The 25251-nt window shown below is 43.2% G+C and overlaps 2 protein-coding genes across 2 annotated transcripts in view; both read right to left on the bottom strand.

Annotated features, from left to right (window-relative positions):
- Window positions 1–6435, bottom strand: part of LOC123757894 (STE20-like serine/threonine-protein kinase) — a 73494-nt gene extending 67059 nt beyond the window's left edge. The window contains 1 exon segment of the mRNA XM_045741818.2: window positions 6297–6435. The gene's annotated coding sequence lies outside the window, so the exon portion shown is untranslated.
- A 4703-nt stretch (window positions 6436–11138) lies between these two features.
- LOC123757893 (mucin-2) lies at window positions 11139–24112 on the bottom strand. Its single transcript, XM_069338683.1, has 9 exons — window positions 23221–24112; window positions 22485–22683; window positions 20488–20604; window positions 19731–19920; window positions 16961–17099; window positions 15754–15885; window positions 15302–15424; window positions 12193–12337; window positions 11139–11944 (listed from the first exon to the last, which is right to left on the bottom strand). Exons 1-9 carry the CDS (start codon window positions 23931–23933, stop codon window positions 11429–11431), a joined length of 2274 nt encoding a protein of 757 aa, XP_069194784.1. The 5' UTR covers window positions 23934–24112; the 3' UTR covers window positions 11139–11428.
- Window positions 24113–25251: the final 1139 nt, after the last annotated feature.

The following is a 25251-nucleotide window of genomic DNA, read 5'->3' as shown; positions in this document are numbered from 1 at the left end:
GATTATGAGAACATTCAAATCCAGGGATTCCAATCACAATGCTCCTACTATTCAAATCATTTCTGCTTTTCCGCCTTGAGTACTGCTCGGTACTCAACTTCTTTCAAAGCAGGAGAGATTTTTTTAAACCAAAGAATTGCAGAAAACACATACAGCACACATATATACACAAAGCATCTAAACAGGACCATCTTAAAGCTCTCAGAATGTACTCTTAAAAGGAGACAAAAGAGGTATCACATAACACAAACAAATATACTGGAATGCCAGGTCCCAAATTCACATTGTAAAATAACACACTTTAGGAAAAGATATGAAGATATGGTAGGAAATGCAGAATAGATGTGGTGAAAAGTAATAGTGTCATAGATAATCAGAAAACACTGTATGAATATCAGAGGTCCTTGGCTATTCAGTATCTTTCCAGCAATCATAAGAAATATTGCCAGTACAGTAGTGGATGTGTTCAAGAGAAAATTACACACATTCATGCAAGAAATGCCAAACCAACCAGTTGTAATTGATATGAGCCTGCAGGCCACTCCAAGGCAACAGCCTGTTGGACCAATTTATCACAAGTCAAGCCAGATCAGATACAATCTAGGACCCCAGGCCAGGACTTGAGAAATAGAAGAACTCCCAGAACTCATCCAGGCGTACTCCAGGTATACATGTACCACCTACCGAGCCCAGAGCCTGCCAAGCCTCCCAAGCTCAGGAAGCCTAGCACTTCATCTCTGTTGTATCATCCTCAGCCACTCAAAGAGTTCCATTACTAAGTATCAAATCCAATCTTCTCAACACAGCCTACAATTAACTTTGAGTGGATAAGCACCATTTTTTTTCCGAGTACAGTACTATACTTAATGGTTATGTGCACGTGTCTACCTCCAACGAATACATGAATAGCCAGGGGGTTAATTCATATGTCAGTTTGTGAGCAGCAGTGTTTAACAGCCTGATTGGTCAGAGACCAGGCCATGAACAAGCTGTGATCCTGTGAACAACTAAACCTGACAGACTAACAACCTTGGGGCCTGAGAGCTGAGCGAACAGCGCTTCGGATTCGTAGTCCTGAGGTTCCGGGTTCAATACCGGTGGAGGTGGAAACAAATGGGCAATTAATTTCACCCTGATGCCCCTGTTACCTAACAGTAAATAGGTACCTGGGAGTTGGGCAGCTGTTACAGGCTGCTTCCTGGGGGTGTGTAACAAAAAGGAGCCCTGATCGAGGACCGGGCCACAGGAACGCTAAGCCCCGAAATCATCTCAAGATAACCTCAAGGTTAGGTAGGTGAGCATCTAGAGAGCTCAGAACTCAACACAGCCCACTAGGGAAAAAGTGACTGTTACGGTATCAACATCATTACTGGAGTGAGTGGCGGCGATTTTGGCGCCTTCTATGGACCTGCATTTCAACTCCAAGGCATTAAATGAGACACAGACAACGCCATTGTTGGTGGTGGTGTTGCGTCTGTGAAAGGCTCCTGTTTCATACCTCAGTTAAGAGGTGAAGTTGATGATGACGACAACCTCTGGTGAGTGACGTAACTATATCAACACAATCTAGATTGTGCATTAGATTACAATTTCCGTTCCCTGGTGAAAGGTTGGCATCCTATGTTTTTGAATACTTTCTGTCTGGCTAATGACTTATCTTCACAGACGAGAAGAGTCTATTGCACTGCCGAAGTGTGGAGGACAAGTGACCACCATCGGCAGTAAGCAATGTGTAAGCTGTTGTACTTATGCAGTGTTGTGTGGAACAATTTACCCAGGATTTGGCCAAGAGGAGTTACAAGACGGCAGTAGTGGTCATCTGCTGAGAAGTGTTGCTAGAGATTTCTGCCAAGGTGTTAAGAGACCCCCCGGAAGTGATTATTTGTGACCCCTGTCAGCATGTTACTGAAGCCCTCTGCCAGCGTGCTTCTGGAGAGCAGATGCGAGGTATTGGGACATCGCGACGATACAGTGTGTGGACTGGCCCATGTTGAGGAAGGTGGGGCCGGTGGTTACTATTGAATGTGGAAACTCACCAGTGGTTACCACTGAACGTGGACGATGTACACTTGAAGATAGCAGACTCACCGGGTTTTGAAGAACACTGCAGATATATTGAGTTTCTTGGTTGAAAGCAACACTGTATATAAGTGTAGTTATACAGTACTTCTATAGATAATATATTGGTGAAGTTGTAATTGCATCTTGTTTACCCCTTTATTCCTTGCACTATTACTTACTACTGCCAATTCTTGAGAACTTACTATTGACTTGGGGTGGGATCATAGAAGAGGAGGCTATAAGGCACATTAAACAGAAAGAATCCTGTTACTGGCTCAAGCAGGCCGTAACAGTGACCGAGAATGGTTTGGACACCAGAACAATTGTCCAAGTGGATGCCTGGAATGCAGCAAATTTCACACCCACAAGCTCAACAGTGCCATGGTGGTGGCAATGGCTATGGTCAACAGAGTAGCAATTCACAGCAATGTAATGACATTGCTGTATAATGACATACATTATGCAATACTGGTTTTTAGAGAACCACCTTTGTTTTGTTTTTTTAGGACTTTTCCAAGGGATAATCTCATCCATCACACAAATCAGTCACTAAAAATGTTGTGCTAATATTAAAAACTAGACTACAGAGAAAGTATGTTTCTTCTGTTAGTTTAGAGTGGCTAAGAAACTAAATACTATATGCTGTATATTAATAAATTATTAGCTGCCAGCTTCTCATATAATTATGTGCTGTCACTTGAATCACTGCATTGCAGTGGAACTGCCTTTTCCACTCAATGCTTCTGCACTGGAAGTCCACCTCTACACCACTCAAGACGAGTCATCAGTCCTGCCATCTCTCCGTACCCCTCAGGGTCTGGCACGGCCTGGTACGACCTGGCCGAAAGCCGAGCGCCTCAGCTAACCGGTAGTTTGCCTTTATAAACAAGTAGGTAGCTACCTTCAACTAGCAATGGTGCAGCCTCAGCACAAAGGTGCCACCAGCCACAAACTAGCAGTTTGCTAGTAGCACTTGTTACCACCTTCCATTGACACCGGATGTCATCACTGCTGGACTATATAAAGGGCACTGCCTCCCTACAAAGCCAGTCTCTCTCTTAGTGTTCTTGGATCACCTTAGCCCCCAGCAACGCCGTCTGCCCTCAGCCTACGTCGTGTGCTTGATGCTGTGGTGGTATGGTAGTTGTCTTCAGCACACCAGTATACTCTTGTATTAGATTCAAACTTTTATTTACTTATTTATTTTTCTATATTAACAGCCAAGTGTTCTCAGGTGCCATTTTCGCTCATTAATATTACAGTAAATTGTTTTAATTATTTATTTGATGATTTTCATTTGTTTCCACCTGCGACTTAAACACTGCAAGGGCCAAGCAGCGTTTTTTGTTTGTATTTGTGTGACAGAGAGCCATACCACCTTGGTTCAGTATAGCTGCAATACAACCCATCAGTGCAAATATGACCATATATTGCATATACTGTATAGCAGTACGACACTGTACAGCGGTACCTTGGAACACAAGCGTCACTGTTTACACGTTTTTCAGATTACGAGCAGGATTTGCTTGAAAAATTTACATCAGAATACGAGTGTTGCCTCAGAATACGAGGGTGTCGATACGCATACAGGCCGACTAGCACATGGTGGCACGGCGATCGCACCTCAGTTTACCAGTGCCTCGCACCCAGTGACTATCCCGCCTGAATTCTTCACAAGGATTTACAGTTATTTGTCAGATTTTTGGCCATTTGAGCATAAAAGTTGTTTTTATACATCTCACCATGGGTCCCAAGAAAGCCAGTGGTAAGGTTTGACCTAAGAAAATAGTTATAAGTAGAGGCAGTAGAGGATGTCCCTTCTTCATTAAGAAAATGTGTGAAGTATGGGAAGAACTGCAAAGTTTTGTTGAAAAAACTCACCCAGATAAAGCTGTAGCAGGCCACTGCATTGACCTTTTAAATGACAATGTGATGTCTTACTACAGACAAGTGTTAAAATGTAGGGAAAAACAAGTGTCTTTAGACAGATTCCTAGTAAGACAAGCAAGCAGCGAGCCACAAGCAGGTCCTAGTGGTATGCAGGCAAAATGTGCCAGAGTGCACACCAGTTAAGTCCTCACTGTCTGATGTTATAATGGAAGGGGACTCCCCTTCCAAACAGTAACACCTCTCCTCCTCCTCACCATCTTCCATACGCCAACAGCAGTCATCAGCAAGGGGTAAGTAATAACTTGAACATACTTTTGTAGTGTAGATTTAGATGAGTTAGGTATAAAATTGAGTTTGAAGTGAGGTTTTGGGTAGTCAGGAACGGATTACAGTAATTCATTTCCCATTATTTCTTATGGGAAAATTAGCTTCGGTTTACGAGCTGTCTCCAGGAACAGATTAAACTCTTAAACCCCTGTATTATGTAAAATAGTTTTTTCAACACAGTACTGTAGAAGGAATTAGGCTACTGCACTGTATGTCAAAGCCTTTGTTTTCCCTAAATATAGCAACACAAGTTTTTATAGCTTCTGCTAGGTAAATGATAGCAAAACAATTTTGAATACAGTAGATGTAAATCAGAATAATTTTAAACAAATTAACCAAATACTTGGGTTGGACGGTAGAACGATGGTCTCGCTTCATGCAGGTCGGCTTTCAATCACTGACCGTTCAAATGGTTAGGCACCATTCCTTTCTCCCGTCCCAACCCTAATCCTTATCCTGATCCCTTTCAACTGCTAAATAGTTGTAATGGCTTGACACACTTCTGATGGTTCCCTTCCCTTTTAACAAATCAATAAGACAGTATTTACCCTAAATAAAGTACAGTACAGATATTTTATCATGTTGCATAACCACAAGCATAATGAATTAACATCAGTCACTGACCTAACACAAGTTCAATATTGATAACAGTGCTTGAATTTTGATTCAACACAGTAAACCTGCTGTGTATTTATCGTGCTTTTTACACTCAATAAGGTGTTTTAAGTGCTTGAAATATATTTAATATATTTAAAAACCTAATTTCATTCTTGCCATTAAGCACTTATTATTTATCCTAAAACTTACATTCAAAATCATATAATCCATCACAAAGCTATATTAAACTATAGGATTACAGTACAGTATTTATCCCAGTTAGAAGACCATAACAAAAACACTTCAGATAACATTTAACTGCTGATAAGATTATCTATCAGACTATTTTTTACCTAGAAAAGTTTGATGTTCATCAATAAACCTTATCTTGAAACAATAAATAAACCATCAAGTAACTCGGACACTGATGCTTCATATTTGCACTACTGAGTAACGGGTACATATTTTCTAGCATGTACTTTTGTATACAATACCTATTTAGGCTAATGGATTGTATATACACTGGGAACTGAGCTATATACTGTAGTTAAAGCTGATGGAGCACTGGACTATTAATATTCAGTACAAGATAAAGTAAGATCACAGTGACTTTCCACTGTTAGGGACTAAAGTCTATGAAGCTTACTGAGGTTCCCCTAGGCCAATAACTGACCCTGACCTTAATACACAACAGTTGCCTAACTCCAAGATACCTACTTACTGCTAGGTAAGCAATGAAAAGTAACTGTGCATAAGACTGTTTGCCAATGGATTTTAACACCTACCTACCGTTACCCAATCTATGCCAATCCACCCAACCTAACTAGAGCAAACACTGCCTAAGCAGATGATTAGAAAATGAGCTTGGCTGCAAGGCTCATGTACAATTTGACCATACACCAGAAAAACACCAGCATTGGGTGTAAAGAAACTTAGCTAAACATCATGTCCTGCCTGGGAATATAACCCAGTAATGTTTGGTTGTGAGCCAACACTATTGATCACTGCACTACTACATGTCAGTCTGAAAACATCACTAAAGCAGTTTCATGTTTCTATTTAAATTTAGACCTCTGGCCAGGTTCTAAAATTATTTTGAGTTGTTTAGTGCCATGTTTTCCACAGAACACGACTCGCCAATCATCTTTTTATCCATGACTCCAACTACTGTTTGATGCACAATGGCAAATTGAAAGAATGAATGATTTCCAATCATCCGACTTTACCAATCATGATTAAAAACTGGACTTCTTACATGTGTGTGCAAACTACAAAACTACAAGGGCGTCTCCAAAAACCTTGACTTCACTGATGACCTGTGTCACAGGTCACGTTCTGACCTTTAATGCTAAATAGTTTTTTTTTGTTGTTGTATTGAAAACAATGCATAAAACTATGTCCAGAAATCTAATCTTACTCACCAAATTATTTCATATTCACTTGTAATGGTAAGTTGAGGGGAGCCAAGCCGGACGCTGGAGGTGTCAGCGGGCCAAGTGTCACGTCAGGACACTCACCAGTCACTCTCCTTCCTGTTTCATTCCTTATCTACCCTCTCTGATTACTGCCTTTATGGCCTTTAATATCTAAAACATTCTTTATTCTCTTAACCCGTCGACGTACTCGAGGTGGAAGGAGATAGCAAGACGCTACGCTCAGTTTACTTCCTCATTAAAACATTTCTCTGGAAATTAAACAGGACTGTAAACAACACCGTGTTTGCCTCACTCCCGACCCTCAGGTCGCTCTTACCTGCAAAACAACAGACCATAATCCTTCACGACGCCAAAAATATTGTATAGCATAACCAGCCTCCAGCACTCACACCGCAAACGTCAAGAAATCCCTCATAGCTTATCAACTCCCCACGCCATATTGTGTACCACCACACCTCAACTGGGCTCGCACGCTAGCCGCTCGCAGGTTCCCACACAAGCTGAAATGAGTCTCCCACGTTGGCGCCCGTTTTCTAACAGTTAGGAAACACAAAAATGTTAGATTTTATATTTATTCCTATTTTGCCAGAAATTTATTGTTATAGTTGCTGCTTAATAGGTTTAACTTTTCACGATTCACCTGATAGATCAAATTACACGATACAAGCTTTGGTTGAGTAAGCGTGGAGCAGTCATGACTAGAGCATGAATGTGATTCAACCAGGCCAGTGTTTGGAGTGGCCAGCTGATTCACTAATATATCTCCGAAGCTAAACTCATAATCGCATATACGATCTTGTGTCCAAACTGTTTTATATCAACCGCTACTCTATTATGAGAAAATAACAAGCAGATTGGGTAATTATTTAAGTTTCCCGTACTTTGTCTTAGATGAGTCATTTTATAATTTTATAGATTTAGTGGTATGATTCAGCTAGCTCCCCCTTCCCCCCCCCCAACACAAAATACCACAATGTATATCCAGTGATGTTTTATAATTATATATATATATATATATATATATATATATATATATATATATATATATATATATATATATATAAAAGGGAGTACCACCTCTGACTGGAAGAAAGGGGACCTATAGCAATTCAATTTCTTTCTTTATTATGCACCCCATACCCATCCCGTGGGCGGTGGTGTAAAGGATTACAGAGGCACATAATCGGTTCAGGAAGTGAACCCTCTAGTTCGTTTAGCTAAGCGAATAAAAATTTTTGACGCTAGTTACAAAATTATTAATGTTATATATACATGTACACATACTCATGCATACATGTACATATACATACGTATGCATATATACATACATATTTAATCACCCACACAAATACACACATCAATAATCTTTTGTGTCACAAGTGATTCAGCAAGAGGCTCACAACAGTCACTGTACAAGGCACTTTACATCTATGGTGAGTCACACAGTTACTAGTCTTGCTGCACACCCACCCAACTGGGCGGCAGCTTTACAGTCATGTGCATGCATTACCTACAGTAAGCAAATTTTGGATACTTCGCTAAGCTGCGACACTGAGGCGCTGGAACAGAAAACTGGCCACTCGTAGGTCTTTAGTTTTCCCAGTGAGTTCCTCACCCACCTCCTTTAAGAACTTAAGTGCACATTTACCCCAGGCGCCTAGAGTCTCAGAACCTATCGGCACGAACCTGTAACAACATTCTAGGTCTCTGTACTTGTTGGTTTTCTGGGTCTCCCTTTATGAAGGTGGCTGCCCCACTTCCCTCAACTGTGCTGTAAGGTAGATAGGTATCAGCCAATATAGATGCACACGTGTAATACGACCATACGACCCATACGACCTGTTTACCGTCTCTCTATGGCTGCAGGGTGATTCCATCTGGGCGTTTTTGGCTGTTGTCAGGTCTGCACAACTGAGGTTACCTTTGTGCTGGACACCCAGCTGTAGCCAAACTTCTCTTGTTGATGCCATTGACTGCTTCATCTCTGGCAATCTTTCCCTGTGACTTATGACAGATGAGACCATAGCTGCTGTATTGGTCCGCTCGTGCATAGCCGCAAATACACTAGTGTTCGGTGGAGATAGGGGCGGCAAGGCGCAGGGCAACACCAATACTTAGGGCCCGATGGTCCAGGCGGGTGCCCATGGCAGAATTAAGGACTGCCAACAGGAAGTCACCGGCATGGGGGGCTTGCGCAGCTAGAAGACGCACTCTATCCTTCTCAAAAGCTGCCTCCAGCAATGCTGTGGCGATGTTCTCCACTATGGGGTTATCCCATTTGGCTTGTTTGCCGTCGTTTGGAAAAGCTGGTCCAGGATGTGAGTTGGCAAGAGTGTCCCACTGACCAGCTCCTTCCACAAATTTGGGATCATGAATCCAAGTGGAGTTCCTTAGGTATTCTGGTAGTATTTCATTCACTAATTCACCTGTAGCACTGGTCGAGGATAAGAATGCCAGCAATGCTAACTGTGTCGCCTTGCCGATACCTATACCCCCGAGTCTAACTGGGAGTGTTGCTTGGTCCCATTGGTCATCTTGCAGGGAGAGGTTTAACCTTTCCATAGTTATTGACTTTAGGAGTGAGTCATATTCCGTTAATTTTGGGCTGTCAAAAGAGGGAGCACACTTGAGGAAATAGGTAAGTCTGGGCAAAGCCAGGCACCTTGTGAGAATGTACAAAGCATCGTGAGCATATATATATGTCGTACCTAGTAGCCAGAATGCACTTCTCGGCCTACTATGCAAGGCCCGATTTGCCTAATAGGCCGAGTGATTTTCTTTATTTTCAATAAATTGTTTCCAATTAGTTTATTTGAATTAATATTATTATATTATATTAAGAACATAAATTACTGACGTAATTGTGTTTGTTTAGGTTAGGTTTAGATAAAGGAAAATGGGGGGGGGGGGGCCTTTGACAAGCCGCCGGCTTCCTGTCCTCGTCGAGGCCATTAATGTCAGTGACCCCTCAGGTAAATTCCATTTATTAACTACTCTGGCACCAAAAAATTATTTCTAATGTCTCTGTGGTTCATTTGGGTATTCAGTTTCCACATGTGTCCCTATCAATTCTCAGATTTTTGTGTGGTACTCATGTCTCCCTAACTCTTCTGCTTTTCACCGACGAGAAGTTTAATTCACATAATCTTTCTTCCTAACTTCCTATGTGACAATTTATTGTGACTCATCGTCTGCAGGCATCTACTGTATTATTAGACATGTATAGTATTTCATCAATATGCCATCACTGTGTTTCTGCAGCATGGCATTAAAGTATTTCTGCATTATTACATCACTGACGTATATCAGCATCATTATATCACTGTATTACTTTGTCTAACCACTTGGGCTGGACGGAAGAGCGACGGTCTCGCTTCATGCCGACCATCCAAGTGATTGAGCACCGTTCCTTCCCCTGTCCAATCCCAAATCCTTATCCTGAACCCTTCCAAGAGCAATATAGTCATAGTGGCTTGGCGCTTCCCCCCCCCCCCCCCCACCCCCCGATAGTTCCTTTCCCTTCCCTACCTCAACATCGCTAAATTTTAGCTGCGCATCATTGCTGTATTTCCACAGCACTACATCATTGTATTAACGCATCACAGCATCGCTATATTTCAGCAGCATAACATCGCTGTATTTTCGCATCACTACAATGTGGTGCTATTTTGGGGACGGTCGAGCGTGGGGGGGGACCGCCAGAGGTCTAGGGCCCGTACAGTATAAATTATATTATTGTATTTCAGCATGAGCCTAGCAGAGACGGAGGAGCGGCGAATGATTGGTGCAGACACAGGAGAAAGTATAGTGTTGGTATGCTAGGTCGCTTCCACTGCCTCTCCTACCTTCGCTGACCTACCCACCGGCCAGCCTGTCAGACAGTCAGCCAGTTAGTCATTCATCCAGCCAACTAATAAACTAATCAGCCATCCAGCAAATCTGCCAGCCGGTGAGACAGTCAGCTATAGACAGTGGTGCTTAAAAAAAAGCTCCCAATTTCATAGAGTGGGGTCGAGAGAGTAATCAGCCGGGAAGATTGGAAAAGAATCTATAATTTGAAATTATAAATGATATTCGTATGATGGCTTACCTTCGTAATGCCTTCCTCATTCTGCACCACGACACTACTAAACTACCCACATCAGGGAATCAGCAATAAATTGTTTCATAAACAACTTGTCAAGTATATTTAAATATCAATCAGTTAATCCGTAAAACACACCTCCGGTAATTTTCTTCAACTTTTCACAAGCTGTGACAGATCAATCACCATTGCGATATAACATTAATACAAGCATTCAAATACATTATACGTACACCATACAATGTATACAATACACACACACGTGCAATGGTCTTCAACTGTTTATTTCATTAGGATAGATACAATAGTGCTCAAATTACAGATCAAACTTCATCGTTACTAACGAGTTGATTTCTCAACGATTCGCAAATTTTTACGTACGTGAGAAAATGTGTTAAATATCTTAAACTAAACTAAAACTTCCATTTAGCTACAGTGAACAGGAATACAGTGATAATGCATATCATAAAATAAAAAATTAAGAAAAAACTGACAAATTTTGTGTAGTTAAGAGGCTAAGTACAATGAAGTTTCTCAAATTACAAGATGTCATTACTGCAACGTCTTATTTTCCCCTAACGATCACAGGTGGGAGCATTTGGTTTAATACCTTGTGGTATTATTTCAGGATAAATAAGAAAGCCATTATAAAGTTTACGTTTAATATATATATATATATATATATATATATATATATATATATATATATATATATATATATATATATATATATATATATATATATATATATATTATTTAATTATGTACGACTTACATTAACAAGGAAAACAAGTGTCATAACACAGACTTCATTTGACCAGAGGCTAAGTCAATCTTAGGCTTCGCGGAAGATCTTTGAAGCCTTGTAATTATAGATAATATATTTTTTTTTACATCGATGTTAAGTGTAGATTTGAAAGAGTTAATGTTGGTATTTCAGTCTTACACATTAAGAATATTTATATAAAGGGATGAACAAGGCACATTTAATATAGGTGCGTCCGTATGTAATTGTGTGTTGAAGATAAAACAATTATCTTTGGACAAGTAAAATAAATGAAAGTGAGAGCATAAAGAATTGAGTCTGGCAGAGGTCAGTGCATCCAGCATTTCGCGTGACCTTGGCTACCACTTCATCATTCAATATGTCCATTTCAACACTGACGTCATGTAGCAACATAGCCGGACGCAGTGGCAGCAGGGCTCGCGGGAAAGCCTGTGACGTCCCAAATGCACTGGGGATTGGTTGACTCGACGGTGACGTCATGGCAAAAGGCGGGACTTGTTGACTTGACGGTGACGTCATAGGTAAGAATGGGACTGAATGATAGAACGATGATGTCACGGATAATGATAGCGGTAACTCACTCGTTGGTGACGTCAGGGAGTCAACAGTCTGGCGGGAGGCCGTATGAGGCATGCCGGAAAGAAGGAAGCTGTCCTGGTCAGAGTCAGCGGACGGCGACGTTACTGACTGGTCAGGGAGCGGCGACGTCAATAGCTGCTGGTCAGCTGGGGTGTTAACAACTGTCACAGGGGAGCTGGAGGCCTGGGGTGGAACGGCACCACTTGTCATTCCCGCACCCCTGGTGTATACACCTACATCTAATGAACAAATCTACACCTACATTATCACCATACATTACATACATCAGATCACCTGTACCCCTCAAATATAATCACAATAAATAACTTGTTTTTTTTTCTTCTAAAATAATATATTTCACAATGGAACTATAGTGGAGGGTGGAGATGAGGCAGTAAGCTCAGCCTGAGAGCCTACTGAAGGAGGCTTACGCTCTGCAGGGGGCCGACGAAGACGCAGGCCACCGGGAGGGGGAAGTCGAAGAGGAAGGGGCGAGGTTGAGGGTCTCTAGGATGAAGGGCGAGGAGCGGCTGAGCCTGCAGGAGGGGGCGGCATCCCTTCTTACGCGCTTCAGAGCTGTAGGGCAGACCACTCACGTTAATATCATTTATTCACTAGTGTTTTAAGGTTTTAAAAATACTACAGCAGAGTCAAGTAGGTGAGCTGGGTCAATACACAGTTGTATATTTACATTAGTGAGACATACATCTGAATGTATATATACGACATATTTTTTTATTTATTTTTTTTTTTTTTTTGAGATATATACAAGAGTTGTTACATTCTTGTACAGCCACTAGTACGCGTAGCGTTACGGGCAAGTCCTTAATCCTATGGTCCCTGGAATACGATCCCCTGCCGCGAAGAATCGTTTTTTCATCCAAGTACACATTTTACTGTTGCGTTAAACAGAGGCTACAGTTAAGGAATTGCGCCCAGTAAATCCTCCCCGGCCAGGATACGAACCCATGACATAGCGCTCGCGGAACGCCAGGCGAGTGTCTTACCACTACACCACGGAGACTGCTATACATACATATAGTATATATACACCATAACTGCTATACTATACATATAGTATATATACACCATAAACAAACACCAGAGAGGAACAAAACATATGACTTCATCACAGAGTGATGAGTCTGGCATATAACATATACAGTAGATACAACAGAGGAGGAAATATAGCGGTATTTTGAGGGGACATAACCCTGAATAGCGTACTGGTTCGTGGTTAGAAGAGTTGTACTAGTAGTACAAGTAGCTCAAGTAGTAGACTAGTACCTACAAGTAGTAAACAATGCTAGTAGTAGACAATGATCACCACGTACACCGGAACGTGCCTGGTCTGATGTGTACACCTACACATTACGCAACACAAGCACGTGTCTGGGTAACACATATTTACAACTCTGAGCGCCGAACACTGTGTTTCATAATCAGGAGAGCAAGTACTGGCCAGCTGGTTGGTATTTACCCTCTCACTATCCAAGGGGAGGGAGATCTGGCTCTTTGAACTCTGCTTACTTGCAACTGGTGCCTGACCCATATCCCATATATATCTACACACCACACACACACACAGATACACACACACACACACACACACACACACACACACACACACACACACACACACACACACACACACACACACACACACACACATATATATATATATATATATATATATATATATATATATATATATATATATATATATATATATATATATATGTCGTACCTAATAGCCAGAACGCACTTCTCAGCCTACTATTCAAGGCCCGATTTGCCTAATAAGCCAAGTTTTCATGAATTAATGTTTTTTCGTCTACCTAACCTACCTAACCTAACCTAACCTAGCTTTTTTTGGCTACCTAACCTAACCTTACCTATAAATATAGGTTAGGTTAGGTTAGGTAGGGTTGGTTAGGTTCGGTCATATATCTACGTTAATTTTAACTCCAATAAAAAAAAATTGACCTCATACATAGAGAAAAGGGTTGCTTTATCATTTCATAAGAAAAAAATTATAGTAAATATATTAATTCAGGAAAACTTGGCTTATTAGGCAAATCGGGCCCTGAATAGTAGGCTGAGAAGTGAGTTCTGGCTACTAGGTACGACATATATATATATATATATATATATATATATATATATATATATATATATATATATATATATATATATATATATATATTTATATATTACAATATGATGTCCTATCCACATTCTTAGTTCCAATACTGGCAATAATATGATTTACTGTTGCTAATAAAAAGCGAAATAAAATTCAACACATGGCATTTAGCGTATAAACTAGCGGGGTCATGACGTCATCGTTAAATCTCTCTCTGGAACCTTCGACATTACCCAAGAATACTCTCGCAGCTGACTCACTCATCAATCACTCTACGTTAAGAGCACTATATGGTACGGGTGGTAAGCGTGAGGAACGAACTGGTAGAGATGATGGCAGCCATTACCAGAATTAAGAGACCATGTGATACAATACCAGAACATTGTCCGGGTGGAATAAATCAGTCTAGAGAACCAGACCGGCATAACTCAATAGTTAACTGCATGAAGAGCTGTCGAACGAATAAGAGACAGAGTAAAGGGGTAATATCGTAATGGGGGCACTTCATAGCTGGAGCCCCAAGGGGGTTGGTGTCGAGACCCATGCTGGTGACGAGACAGAATCTTTTGTGCCATTGTTTGATGAAGATGCAATGTTGATGAGGAAAATCAGTAGAAGCGAAGACATTATCGAGATCCAGAATGACTTAGATAACTTTCAGGCCGGATCTAAGTCAGACAAATGGTTATTAGACTTCTATCCAGATAAGTGCAAAGTAATGAGGATGGAGACAGGAAAAGGGAGGTCAAAGGAACAATACATACTAATAAAAAGAAGGAATCTCCCAGGACCTCTGAGAGAAAAAAAATATTAGAGTAGACGTAATTCCTAATCTATCTCTGGAACCACAGTGTGATCACATCAGAGCATCAGGACAGTCTTCAGAACCCTAATCATGGTTACGTTCAAAATATGTCATAGAGTACATGTCAGACCAGGCCTCGAGTATACAGCATAAGTGGGAAGCCCCCACATCAAAATGCTCAGAGGAAAGATTGAGAAAGTAAAAGAGGTTTCCTGCACAAGGATATATTGGATACATTGAGCGGGCAAGATCCAGACATATAACACACTCAAATGAAAATATGAAATAGATAGAGACAGAATATTTAGGTTGAGCATTAGCGTAACAAGACGGCGTGCATGGAAGCTAGACATGTAGATGAGCCTCAGGACAGTTAGGGAACATTTCTTCAATGTAAGAGCATTAAGCTGCTGGAACGAACTAGAAGATGAAGTAGTTTAAGGTACATCCAATCGATATGACTTTGAATACTAAGCAAAGGGGACGCGAGTCGGTGCACGAGACATGAGCCGAAGCTTGGTCCTGGAACCTCTACATGACAAGTACTGGTAGGTAAGACACACATGTGCTGGGTCACCTCTGTACCCACCTGCAGGTGGTAACGTTGACGGGCTGCGTGAAAGGTGGTGTCTGCATGATGACGAACCAGCTGCCCAGCAGATCTCGGGACCAGCTGAGGTAAACAGTTCTCTCCTCGCTCTCACACTCCACGCTGCAACGTCCGGTGATGGAAAGAGTATCTTTATCCCACATGTTGTAGCATATATGTATCTGAGTCGATAAATCCTTGCACTCTGTATTGCAATACATAATAGTAGGAGAGAGAGAGAGAGAGAGAGAGAGAGAGAGAGAGAGAGAGAGAGAGAGAGAGAGAGAGAGAGAGACAGACAGACAGACAGACAGACAGACAGACAGACAGACAGACAGACAGACAGACAAACAGACAGACAGACAGACAGACAGACAGACAGACAGACAGACAGACAGACAGACAGACAGACAGACAGACAGACAGACAGACAGACAGACAGACCCCGCTACCTGGTGTCGATGTAAGGGAACTGCTGTAGTGCAGACGAGAGGTCAAGCTCATGGTGGGGAAGGTTGGCCAGCACCCTGGTGATCTCTGACATCTCCTCCCGGTGTGTGCTCACCAAGGACGCCGCCACCTCCCTGTCACACACACATGCAAAAATATCAATTAAAAAATGCAGACATAAATATGTTTATTTCAGAAAAGCGATTATACACTTCACTCGTTTGGATCATCAGAGCTTCGAACTTAGGCTCGAACAATAGAAATCCGTTCCTTTAGCAACCAAACCAAGATGCTGACAAACTTGGGAAGGAGATTAGAAGTACGTTAATGATACTTAACTAAGACTTTCTACTTTCCCTGAAAAGGATAATTATAATTATAATTATTATAATAATAATTATAATTATAATAATATTAGTATTAATAATTTTAATTATTATTTTTTAATATGACTGCATATATAAGAACATTAGCCTATCGCTGGAGCTGGGGGGGGGGGGGTCACGTGACCCCAGCTGCATCATTGAGACGACATCCGCTGATTGATATAGGGGGAGAATAATGTCTTAGACATTACCTGAGACGTTACACCTTCCCTGCCCTGCCACTTAAACTATTGGTACAACGACGGCCTCGCTTCTGAAGTGCTGGTCGGCGTTCGAGCCCAGTTCATTAGGAACGAACTGGGATCAATTTATACCAGCAATATATATACCTATAGCTATATTGTGGTTGTGGTGATGGCAGTGATTATATTTCTGTGGTGACAGCGCCATGATGGTGGTGATGGTGAGATCTTGACTGTAGGGACGGTGGTCATGTTACAAGTTGACTGTAGTGATTAACAATGACGAGCTAGAGGCAGTGATGGTGACGAGCTAGTGGCAGTGATGGTGAGGAGCTGGTGGCAGTGATGGTGAGGAGCTGGTGGCAGTGATAGTGAGGAGCTGGTAGCAGTGATGGTGAGGAGCTAGAGGTAGTGATGGTGAGGAGCTGGTGGCAGTGATGGTGAGGAGCTGGTGGCAGTGATGGTGAGGAGCTGGTGGCAGTGATGGTGAGGAGCTGGTAGCAGTGATGGTGAGGAGCTAGAGGCAGTGATGGTGAGGAGCTGGTAGCAGTGATGGTGAGGAGCTAGAGAGAGTGATGGTGAGGTGATAGTGAGATATTAGCCATAGTAGCGTGGGGAGGAGCACAACAAGGAGCACCCACCTCGGGTACCCCAGCGGCATGAGACAGAAGGAGCGGTTGGTGGCGCAGGTTGGGGCCTCCCTCAGGTAGGCCGGGAGCTTGGCCAGGTCCTCCGCCGTCACGTGTCCCCGAGGGCCACCAGGGTCAGGTGACGGCCCTCCTGCTGGCCACGGAGGAGAGATAATAATATTTAAGAATGATACGTCTGGCTTCTTAAATTAGGTGTCAAAATAATGGGTGTACACACACACACACACACACACACACACACACACACACACACACACACACACACACACACACACACACACACACACACACACACGGGGCCTCGTAGCCTGGTGGATAGCGCGCAGGACTCGTAATTCTGTGGCGCGGGTTCGATTCCCGCACGAGGCAGAAACAAATGGGCAAAGTTTCTTTCACCCTAAGTGCCCCTGTTACCTAACAGTAAATAGGTACCTGGGAGTTAGTCAGCTGTCACGGGCTGCTTCCTGGGGTGTGTGTGTGTGGTGTGAAAAAAAAGTAGTTAGTAAACAGTTAGATTGACAGTTGAGAGGCGGGCCGAAAGAGTAAAGCTCAACCCCCGCAAAAACACAACTAGTAAACACACACACACACACACACACACACAGGAAGAAGACAGTGTGTCTTCTGCCTGGAAGACAGAAGAGTAAGGGGAGACATGATCACTACCTACAAAATCCTCAGGGGAATCGACCGGGGAGACAAGGATAAACTATTCAACACTGGTGGTACGCGAACAAGGGGACACAGGTGGAAACTGAGTACTCACATGAGCCACAGGGACGTTAGAAAGAACTTTTTCAGTGTCAGAGTAGTTAAGAGATGGAATGCATTAGGCAGTGATGTGGTGGAGGCTGACTCCATACACAGTTTCAAATGTAGATATGATAGAGCCCAGTAGGCTCCTGGTTCAACACCGCCCCGCTCATGCGCCAGGTAAGTCCTCTACGGGCTCACCTTAGCCCGTGCTACTTGGAACTTTTTATTCGCAGTAGCTGAATATATAACAACAACAACTTGGTTCAACCTTGACGACGAGCGGACGCCTGGATACCACCTCCGCCTGGGGGCCGCCGGATCACGTTCTGTTTTCGCGATTTTGGATTTGATACTGTACTGCTGTTTGGCATCCCTCTTCAACGGTCCGGTTTGTACGACGCCTGGCGCACATATCGCCTTGGGTCACATGATTGATTGATGAGGATTAAGCCACCCAAAAGGTGGCACGGGCATGAATAGCCCGTAAATGGTGGCCCTTTTGAGCCATCACCAGTATCAATAGATGATACTGGGGATCTGTGGAGGTGCGACTGTACCCTGCGTGACGGGAGATGTCTCCCGTGTTGGGTCACAGGACGGTTGGTAGATTTGAACGTTTTATGGCTGGTTCTCCCGGCGGGGTGAAGGTGTCCAACGCCGGCTTGGCCGAGAGGTAGATTTTTATTTCTCAATCTCTCTCCTGGGGCTCCCCCAATCATCTGCCTGTCTGTGCGTTTCTTTGACGGGAGGCATCTTAGTGTCTGGTGATATGCGTCATTCGTTTCGCCATTAGAATTGGCGATTAACCCTTTACGGGTACGCCGGGGCGCATCCGATCCCACGACTGTCGTCGCCCCTTAATTCACAACAATAAATACAAATAATCGCCAAAAGAACCTAAACACCTAACCTAACCAATGTCTAAATATGCACAGTATGCTAATATATATATATATAACAATATTAATTTATATTTGAAAACAAAAATCATATTTTGAATGAACAGCATGATCAAATTTAGGAATGTGTCCCTTGGTGTGGACCGCTGGACGGAATGGACTTGGTGTGAGGACGGGTTAATCTGTTCACCCAGCAGTAAATAGGTACCTGGAAGTCAAACAGCTGTTGTGGGCTACATCCTGGGAATGTGTAATGCTAGTAGGCAGGGAATCAAGAGCTAGACCACACTCCCCGGTAGTCACAGATAGGTAAGTACTGATCAGTAGGTACACACACACACACACCCAGCAAGCACATCTAGGTGAGTACACACACACAGATCCCCGTGCACTCTCAGAGATTGAGCAATGATTGCACCATAACTTGCTCTCAATTGCATATATATGTGTGTGTGTGGTTCATTGACCACATACCCTGTCACTCCCTCTATTGACCAACAGGTAAATGGCACGTCTACACCTTGTAATGTATGTTTACCTGTATGTTAAAAGGCCTCGTATATTGCCACCCACGATTATATGCCAGAGGTTTGATGGTACTGCACTTTGCAGTAAGTACACCTCGATGGCTCACAGCGGCACTATATTACCCGCTTTGGCAACTCTACGGGCTATTCATGCCCGTGCCACTTCTTGGGTAGCTTAATCTTCATCAATCAATCAGTCAATCAATCAATCAACCAATCTCTCTCTCCCTTCCATGTGACAGGCCCCCCAGGTTTATCAGGGGGAGAGGGCACTAATTTTATTATCAGTGATCACTGATAAAATAAAACATTAATAAGCCGAGAGATCACTAAGGGCTGTGAATAATAATCTTGCATAACGTAAACCATGCTATTGCATTTATTTACAAAACAAATACCAATGGCTCCAAGTGAGCTTTAAAGATCACCGACCAATCACAGTTTACTGGTGTCTTAATAGTTTCTCTTCCATCATTCTTACACCGTGTGTTTGACTGTTGGGGAAAGGTTATGTATTAAAGTTCCTATCATTTTTTGGAGGGTGGGGGGTGGGGTGGGGGGGAAGGGGTACCAACATACCTGGAAAACCTGCAGGTTGTGGCGGGACCGGGGACGTCACGAGACCTTCTGACGAAGGTGGTAGTGGCAGACCGTCTCCCCTTACCAGCTGGGGCATGGGAGGCTTCCTGTTACTGACGGTGCTGGGCGGGCTCAGTGGGTGTGGTGAGGGGCTCACTTGCAGCTCCTGCAGCTGGTGTGGAGGGGGAGCCTGCCAAGGCAAGAGTAGGGGGGGGGATTGAGCATTGTTTTAATTCATGGCCGAATATAGTGTGCTGTGCTATGGTGGTTTAATGCAAAAAATGAGAACTGTACAAAGCCTAGTGGCTCACGCAGGACAACTAGTGTTCATGTCCACCCACAACCACTCATGTCTATCGGACTATTGACACAATTGAATGACCGCACATCTATTATGTTGTCTGGCAGCGCGTTCCATCTTCAACATCCATCTTTCTCTTCGGAATCAAAACTTGTTCAATTAGTATCTAACGTTTTTGTGTTTTGTTTTTGTGTTGCTGCATTTCTCTCACTCTTGTAATTTCCTCTTGTTACACCCTTTCATCCATTAAGTTACGTTAGTCCAATCTTCCCTTATTCTTCACTTGTCTAGAGATTGCAAATGAAGACATTTTTAATCTTTCTTCGTGTCGTAGGTTTCCAATACTCGTGGTTACTTTTGTCAGCCATTTATATGCACTTTCTCAATCATTTATATCAATTCAAATGAGCTGCGGGATCCGGCTGGTATTGACCTGGGGATGGGGCTAGTACTGACCTGGGGGATGGTGTTGAAGGGTATGATGGGATGCCAATCCTGGTCATGCCTACCACCCAGGATAGAGCTCGAGAAACTGAAGCTCTTGCGTCCCCTATGGACACCGGAGAAGAGAGACTGCAATAATAATAATAATAATATAGATGTTTACCTACCGTTACATTTTCAGCTGGTCCAAAACACTACGGTGCCAATATAGTCGTGTAAATTATCTTCTTAATAGCCTATTTTCCTAAAAGTACTAACTGATATTTCCATCAGCAATGCCAACAAAAAATAATCTACTATGAGTAGAAATGTATCAGGGATGTAGTCGTGTTGCCATGTGCTATATTTTGTTTACATTTGGCTGTGTTTATGAATGTTGGTTCCAATATATTTAATGATTTTTTTACCACTTATCTTTCGTGTTTAGACGTTTTGATTTAGTTAAATCTCCCAATATTTGCCTTCGTCTCCCGGCGTTCGCATTTCTGACCCATGGGCCCACTTGCCCCTCGGATGTGAATATTACTTTAACGAGCCTCACATGCCCTGCGTGTTACCTCCCTAGTCCATCACGTTCCTCAATGCCTTCTGTTGCCTTACGTGCTAAGCCTATATTAGCATTAGTATCAACAATATAATCATGATGATTACTGTTATCAATATTTTATATGTATTTTTAAAACATGTGCAGACCTATAAATCAACCCAACCCCAAACATACTAGCACACACGCACACATTCATACCATATCACACGAGGAGAGCCGAATATCTCTCCCACGTTATCTTCCTTTATATCCGGCCATGGCCACTTCTTGTCACAGAGATCCGGTTACTCACTACTGTATTGTGTCACTGTCAATACTCTGTCACTATTGTGTCTGTCACTAATGTCACTATTGTGTCACAATAACTGCTGTATCACTGCTACTAATGTGTCACTATCACTGTCATTATTTTGTCAATATTCTACCGGTGTCCTCGCATCATCAGGCCCTGTGCACCTGGGTTCGATCCCTAGCCATGATGGGACGATTGGCCACCGTCCCTTCCCTCCGTCCGAACCCAGCATTATTTGGGGACCTGGATGTAAAGCGATAGGTGGATTGTGTTCCAGAAAAAAACTTGACACTAAATAACTTAACCGATTTCGTACATGGCTAGAAACCTAAACCCAACTAAGCTCGCGAAACCACCCCTTAATCAATAAACTAATTAGCTAATCAATCAACTAATAGTTCAATCTATTTTGAAAATAGACTATTGGCCATCAAACTGAATCTTTATCTAATGAATTCGCGGGTCACTGGTAAACCAGTCAGTCATTTATTCATCCGTGTAAATGAATTAATTCAAACTAAAACAACAATTGCGGACGTGTCTGTGTGAATTACACTACACGGGTAGCTGTGTCATGTGCCGCTGAACACTGTGTTATTATGCATGCACATTGATGATGCCGAGTATCCCGACTTGAAACCGTATAGTGAAGCGAGTCAATCCCAAAAAGTGTTCATTAGACAGAGTGCCTCTCGAGAGAGCTAGGGACTTACACGGCACTCTGATTTGTTTGGTGCATGACGCTTCGTAGAGTAATAGCTCAAACCCCAAACCTCCTGTACATAGAATACAGCAAGGAATACATTGCTACGTTAGTACTCATGCGACAAATTATCCAGCACAGTTCATTGGAGGCCCCTGTAGCAGGGGGTTCACCCGTAGAGGGAACCTGCACCTCATCGAGGGTGACTCACTTCAACCGTGTGTTGCTTTTGCTCCTTTCTAACCTCTGTGGGCTGTCGGCCATGTTGCAAATGGGTGACATTGCACGCAGAGGTTCGTCTGGAATAATTTAGGTTTACACAAGTAGCAGTAGTAGTTGTAGTAGTAGTAGTAGTAGCAGTAGTTGTAGTAGTAGTATTTCAGTATTTGTCGTGGCTCATGACCATCTTCAACCCCAAACAATACCATTGTCATTGTCTCTCCCCAGTACCTTCAGAAGTCTCCCACCTTATCGTCGACGCTAGATGCGTTGCCCTTCCGGTTATTGAAGAGGGAGAGGACGTGGTCATCGTCGTTGGCATCGGTGCCGGGAAAGCGGCTGAAGGGAGTCCCTTGCAGCACCTCCGTCGTCGTCGTCGTCAGCTTCCCCGTGGTGGAGCCGGAGGTCCCTCTGAGGATGGTGTCTGGGTACACCTCCTCGGCGATGCTGGCGTGGCAACCAGACCACACAGGGGCACGAGAATGTAATGTATTAACAGTTGGTTCATTCTTACTGAAGGTGTACATACACAGATGATTTGTTTGACTGTTTATACCATGTTCTCAGGTAGAGATATAATTGTATTAAATTACATTTGACTAATTATTTATTTTGAAATGTATATTTGAAAGTAATATAGTCATCCCCAAAAAAGATGGCCAATCAATATTTAATTGCACAATCTATTGTGATTTATCTTAAGTACATCATTTTTGTTCAACATTGTGCATTTTCTTTTTCTTAATCTTGGTTATCTACAACAAAATTTGGTTTATCTCCTATCAAGTTGCTTCATTTACCATGCACTGTCGTTCTGTCCCACATATTTCTGTCCATTTCCGGTGCAGTATTTTCACGTGAATGGGTTCATGAGCTAGGTAAAATTAACTTGAATTATTTGCTCATTTTCTACTTTATCTAACTCTTTATTACGTCACGTCCCATATCTTAGCAGCTTTTTACAAGTGGAAGTATAGCACTAACCTGAGACCCTGGTGGAGGGAGTTTAGAGGTCGAGGCCCCCTGGTGCTCCCGTGAGGTAAGGCACCAGAGGGTGCATTACCTCCCTTGTCCACCTTGGGAGGAACTGTCCGTTGTTGACGGGTGTCAGGTGGAAGACGGCACTCGAGGTGGTGGTCGCAGGGATCTCGGTGACGTGTAAGATAGGCGTGGTAGCTGGCTCGAAGGAGGACGTGGTAGTGAGGAAGGGGCGGGGAGTAGGACACGAAGGGCGGTCTGGGAGTGGTGTTGGCTGCCGGTGGTGAGGAGGTGGTGGACACTACCGGTGGGGAGTAGGTGGTAGTGGAGGTGTGTACGGGAGGGGAGGAGTTGGGGGTAAGTGGATTGTGACTGGTGGTTAGGATTGGTGGGGTGTGGGTGGGGGTTGATATCGGTGGGGAGTAGGAGGTGGTGGGGATTCTAGGTGAGTGTGTGGTAGATGGGATTGGTGGTGAGTGAACATTGGTTGTGATCGGTGGGAAACTGGAGGTGAATGAGATTGATGGGGAGTATGTGGTGGTGAACACTAGTGGGGCGGGGGTGACGGACGGGAGAGGTGGTGCATACGAGGGAGTGGGGAAGGAAGGAAGATGAGATAGGCGTGGAAAGGGTAGTGGTATATATAAAGGGAGCAATGGAGGATAAGGGTGGGATGGGCGTGGTGGAGATAGGAGTGAGATATTGGTGCTGGCCACCATGTGGCCTCAGGCCGACCCCAGTCATCACTGGGGTAAAGGTGGCCACCGGCGTCGTCGACTCTACCACAGAATCTCCTGAGAAAATGCAAGGAACAAAAGTTATTATCTGGCATAGAGAGGTGTCACAGAGTCACACGCAAGGAAGACGCTATTCAGGTGACTCAGCTGCTAAAACCCCACAACCACAACAATCAGAGAATCATCATTATTATTTTGTCTTTGAGTAAAAATATCCCGAGCTAAATGCAGTTTGCTCAGTCCTCTATCTAGAAAAAGTTAACATCCCAGTTTAATAACAATTAAATGTCGCATTACTGTTACTTGTAAGACGTGTGTGTGTGTGTGTGTGTCTACAAGAGCATGACTGAGGTGAGGGAAGCGAGGGAAGGATGGGACAATGATAGATTCCAAAATTACCTGAAGTCTAGCAACACTGCTAGACTGGCCAACATAAGAACTGCCTTCAGAAACTTGTGTAAGGAATCTTTCAGAACCCTGTATACCACTTATGTAAGACCAATCCTGGAGTATGCAGCTCCAGCCTGGAGTCCATACCTAGTTAAACACAAGACAAAGTTAGAGAAGATTCAGCGGTATGCCACCAGGCTCGTCCCGGAACTGAGAGGATTGAGCTACGAGGAAAGGCTAAAGGAGCTGAACCTCACATCCCTGGAAAACAGAAGAGTAAGGGGAGACATGATAACCACCTACAAAATTCTCAGGGGAATTGACAGGGTGGACAAAGACAAACTCTTCAGCACGGGTGGGACACGAACAAGGGGACACAGGTGGAAACTTAGTACCCAGATGAGCCACAGAGACGTTAGAAAGAATTTTTTCAGTGTCAGAGTAGTTAATAAATGGAATGCACTAGGAAGTGATGTGGTGGAGGCTGACTCCATACACAGTTTCAAATGTAGATATGATAGAGCCCAGTAGGCTCAGGAATCTGTACACCAGTTGATTGACAGTTGAGAGGCGGGACCAAAGAGCCAAAGCTCAACCCCCGCAAGCACAATTAGGTGAGTACAATTAGGTGAGTACTGTCCCCACACAACTGTGTGTAAACTAAAGAATCAAGCTGGCGTATCTGGCAGATTATTGATATAGGTCCTTGGTCTTTGGTCTCATACTGTAACAAATGGTGTCCGCAAGGTTCGGTCTTTGGTCTGATGCTGTTACAAATATGCATCAATGGTCTGTCTGAAGAAAGAGGCTCTTTCGTGTCCATGAAAGAAGTAGATGAAGCAATATGGGCTGCATTTATCTAGAGCAGGGGCTGCTGATTTTATAATTCGTCACAGTTTAACTAGTAAAA

This window comes from Procambarus clarkii, chromosome 40, assembly GCF_040958095.1.
Source record: "Procambarus clarkii isolate CNS0578487 chromosome 40, FALCON_Pclarkii_2.0, whole genome shotgun sequence".
Taxonomy (NCBI): Eukaryota; Metazoa; Arthropoda; class Malacostraca; order Decapoda; family Cambaridae; genus Procambarus; species Procambarus clarkii.
This window is presented reverse-complemented; position numbering and strand designations above follow the sequence as displayed.

Excerpts from the sequence above, each read along its gene's own strand:
- LOC123757893 (XM_069338683.1), bottom strand. The coding sequence starts at position 23,933 with ATGGTGGCCAGCACCAATATCTCACTCCTATCTCCACCACGCCCATCC. Across the intron at positions 20,605-22,484 it reads CATCTAGCGTCGACGATAAG|TCTCTCTTCTCCGGTGTCCA; the intron begins GTGGGAGACTTC and ends TTATTATTGCAG. Across the intron at positions 15,425-15,753 it reads TTCCCTTACATCGACACCAG|CGTGGAGTGTGAGAGCGAGG; the intron begins GTAGCGGGGTCT and ends CGGACGTTGCAG.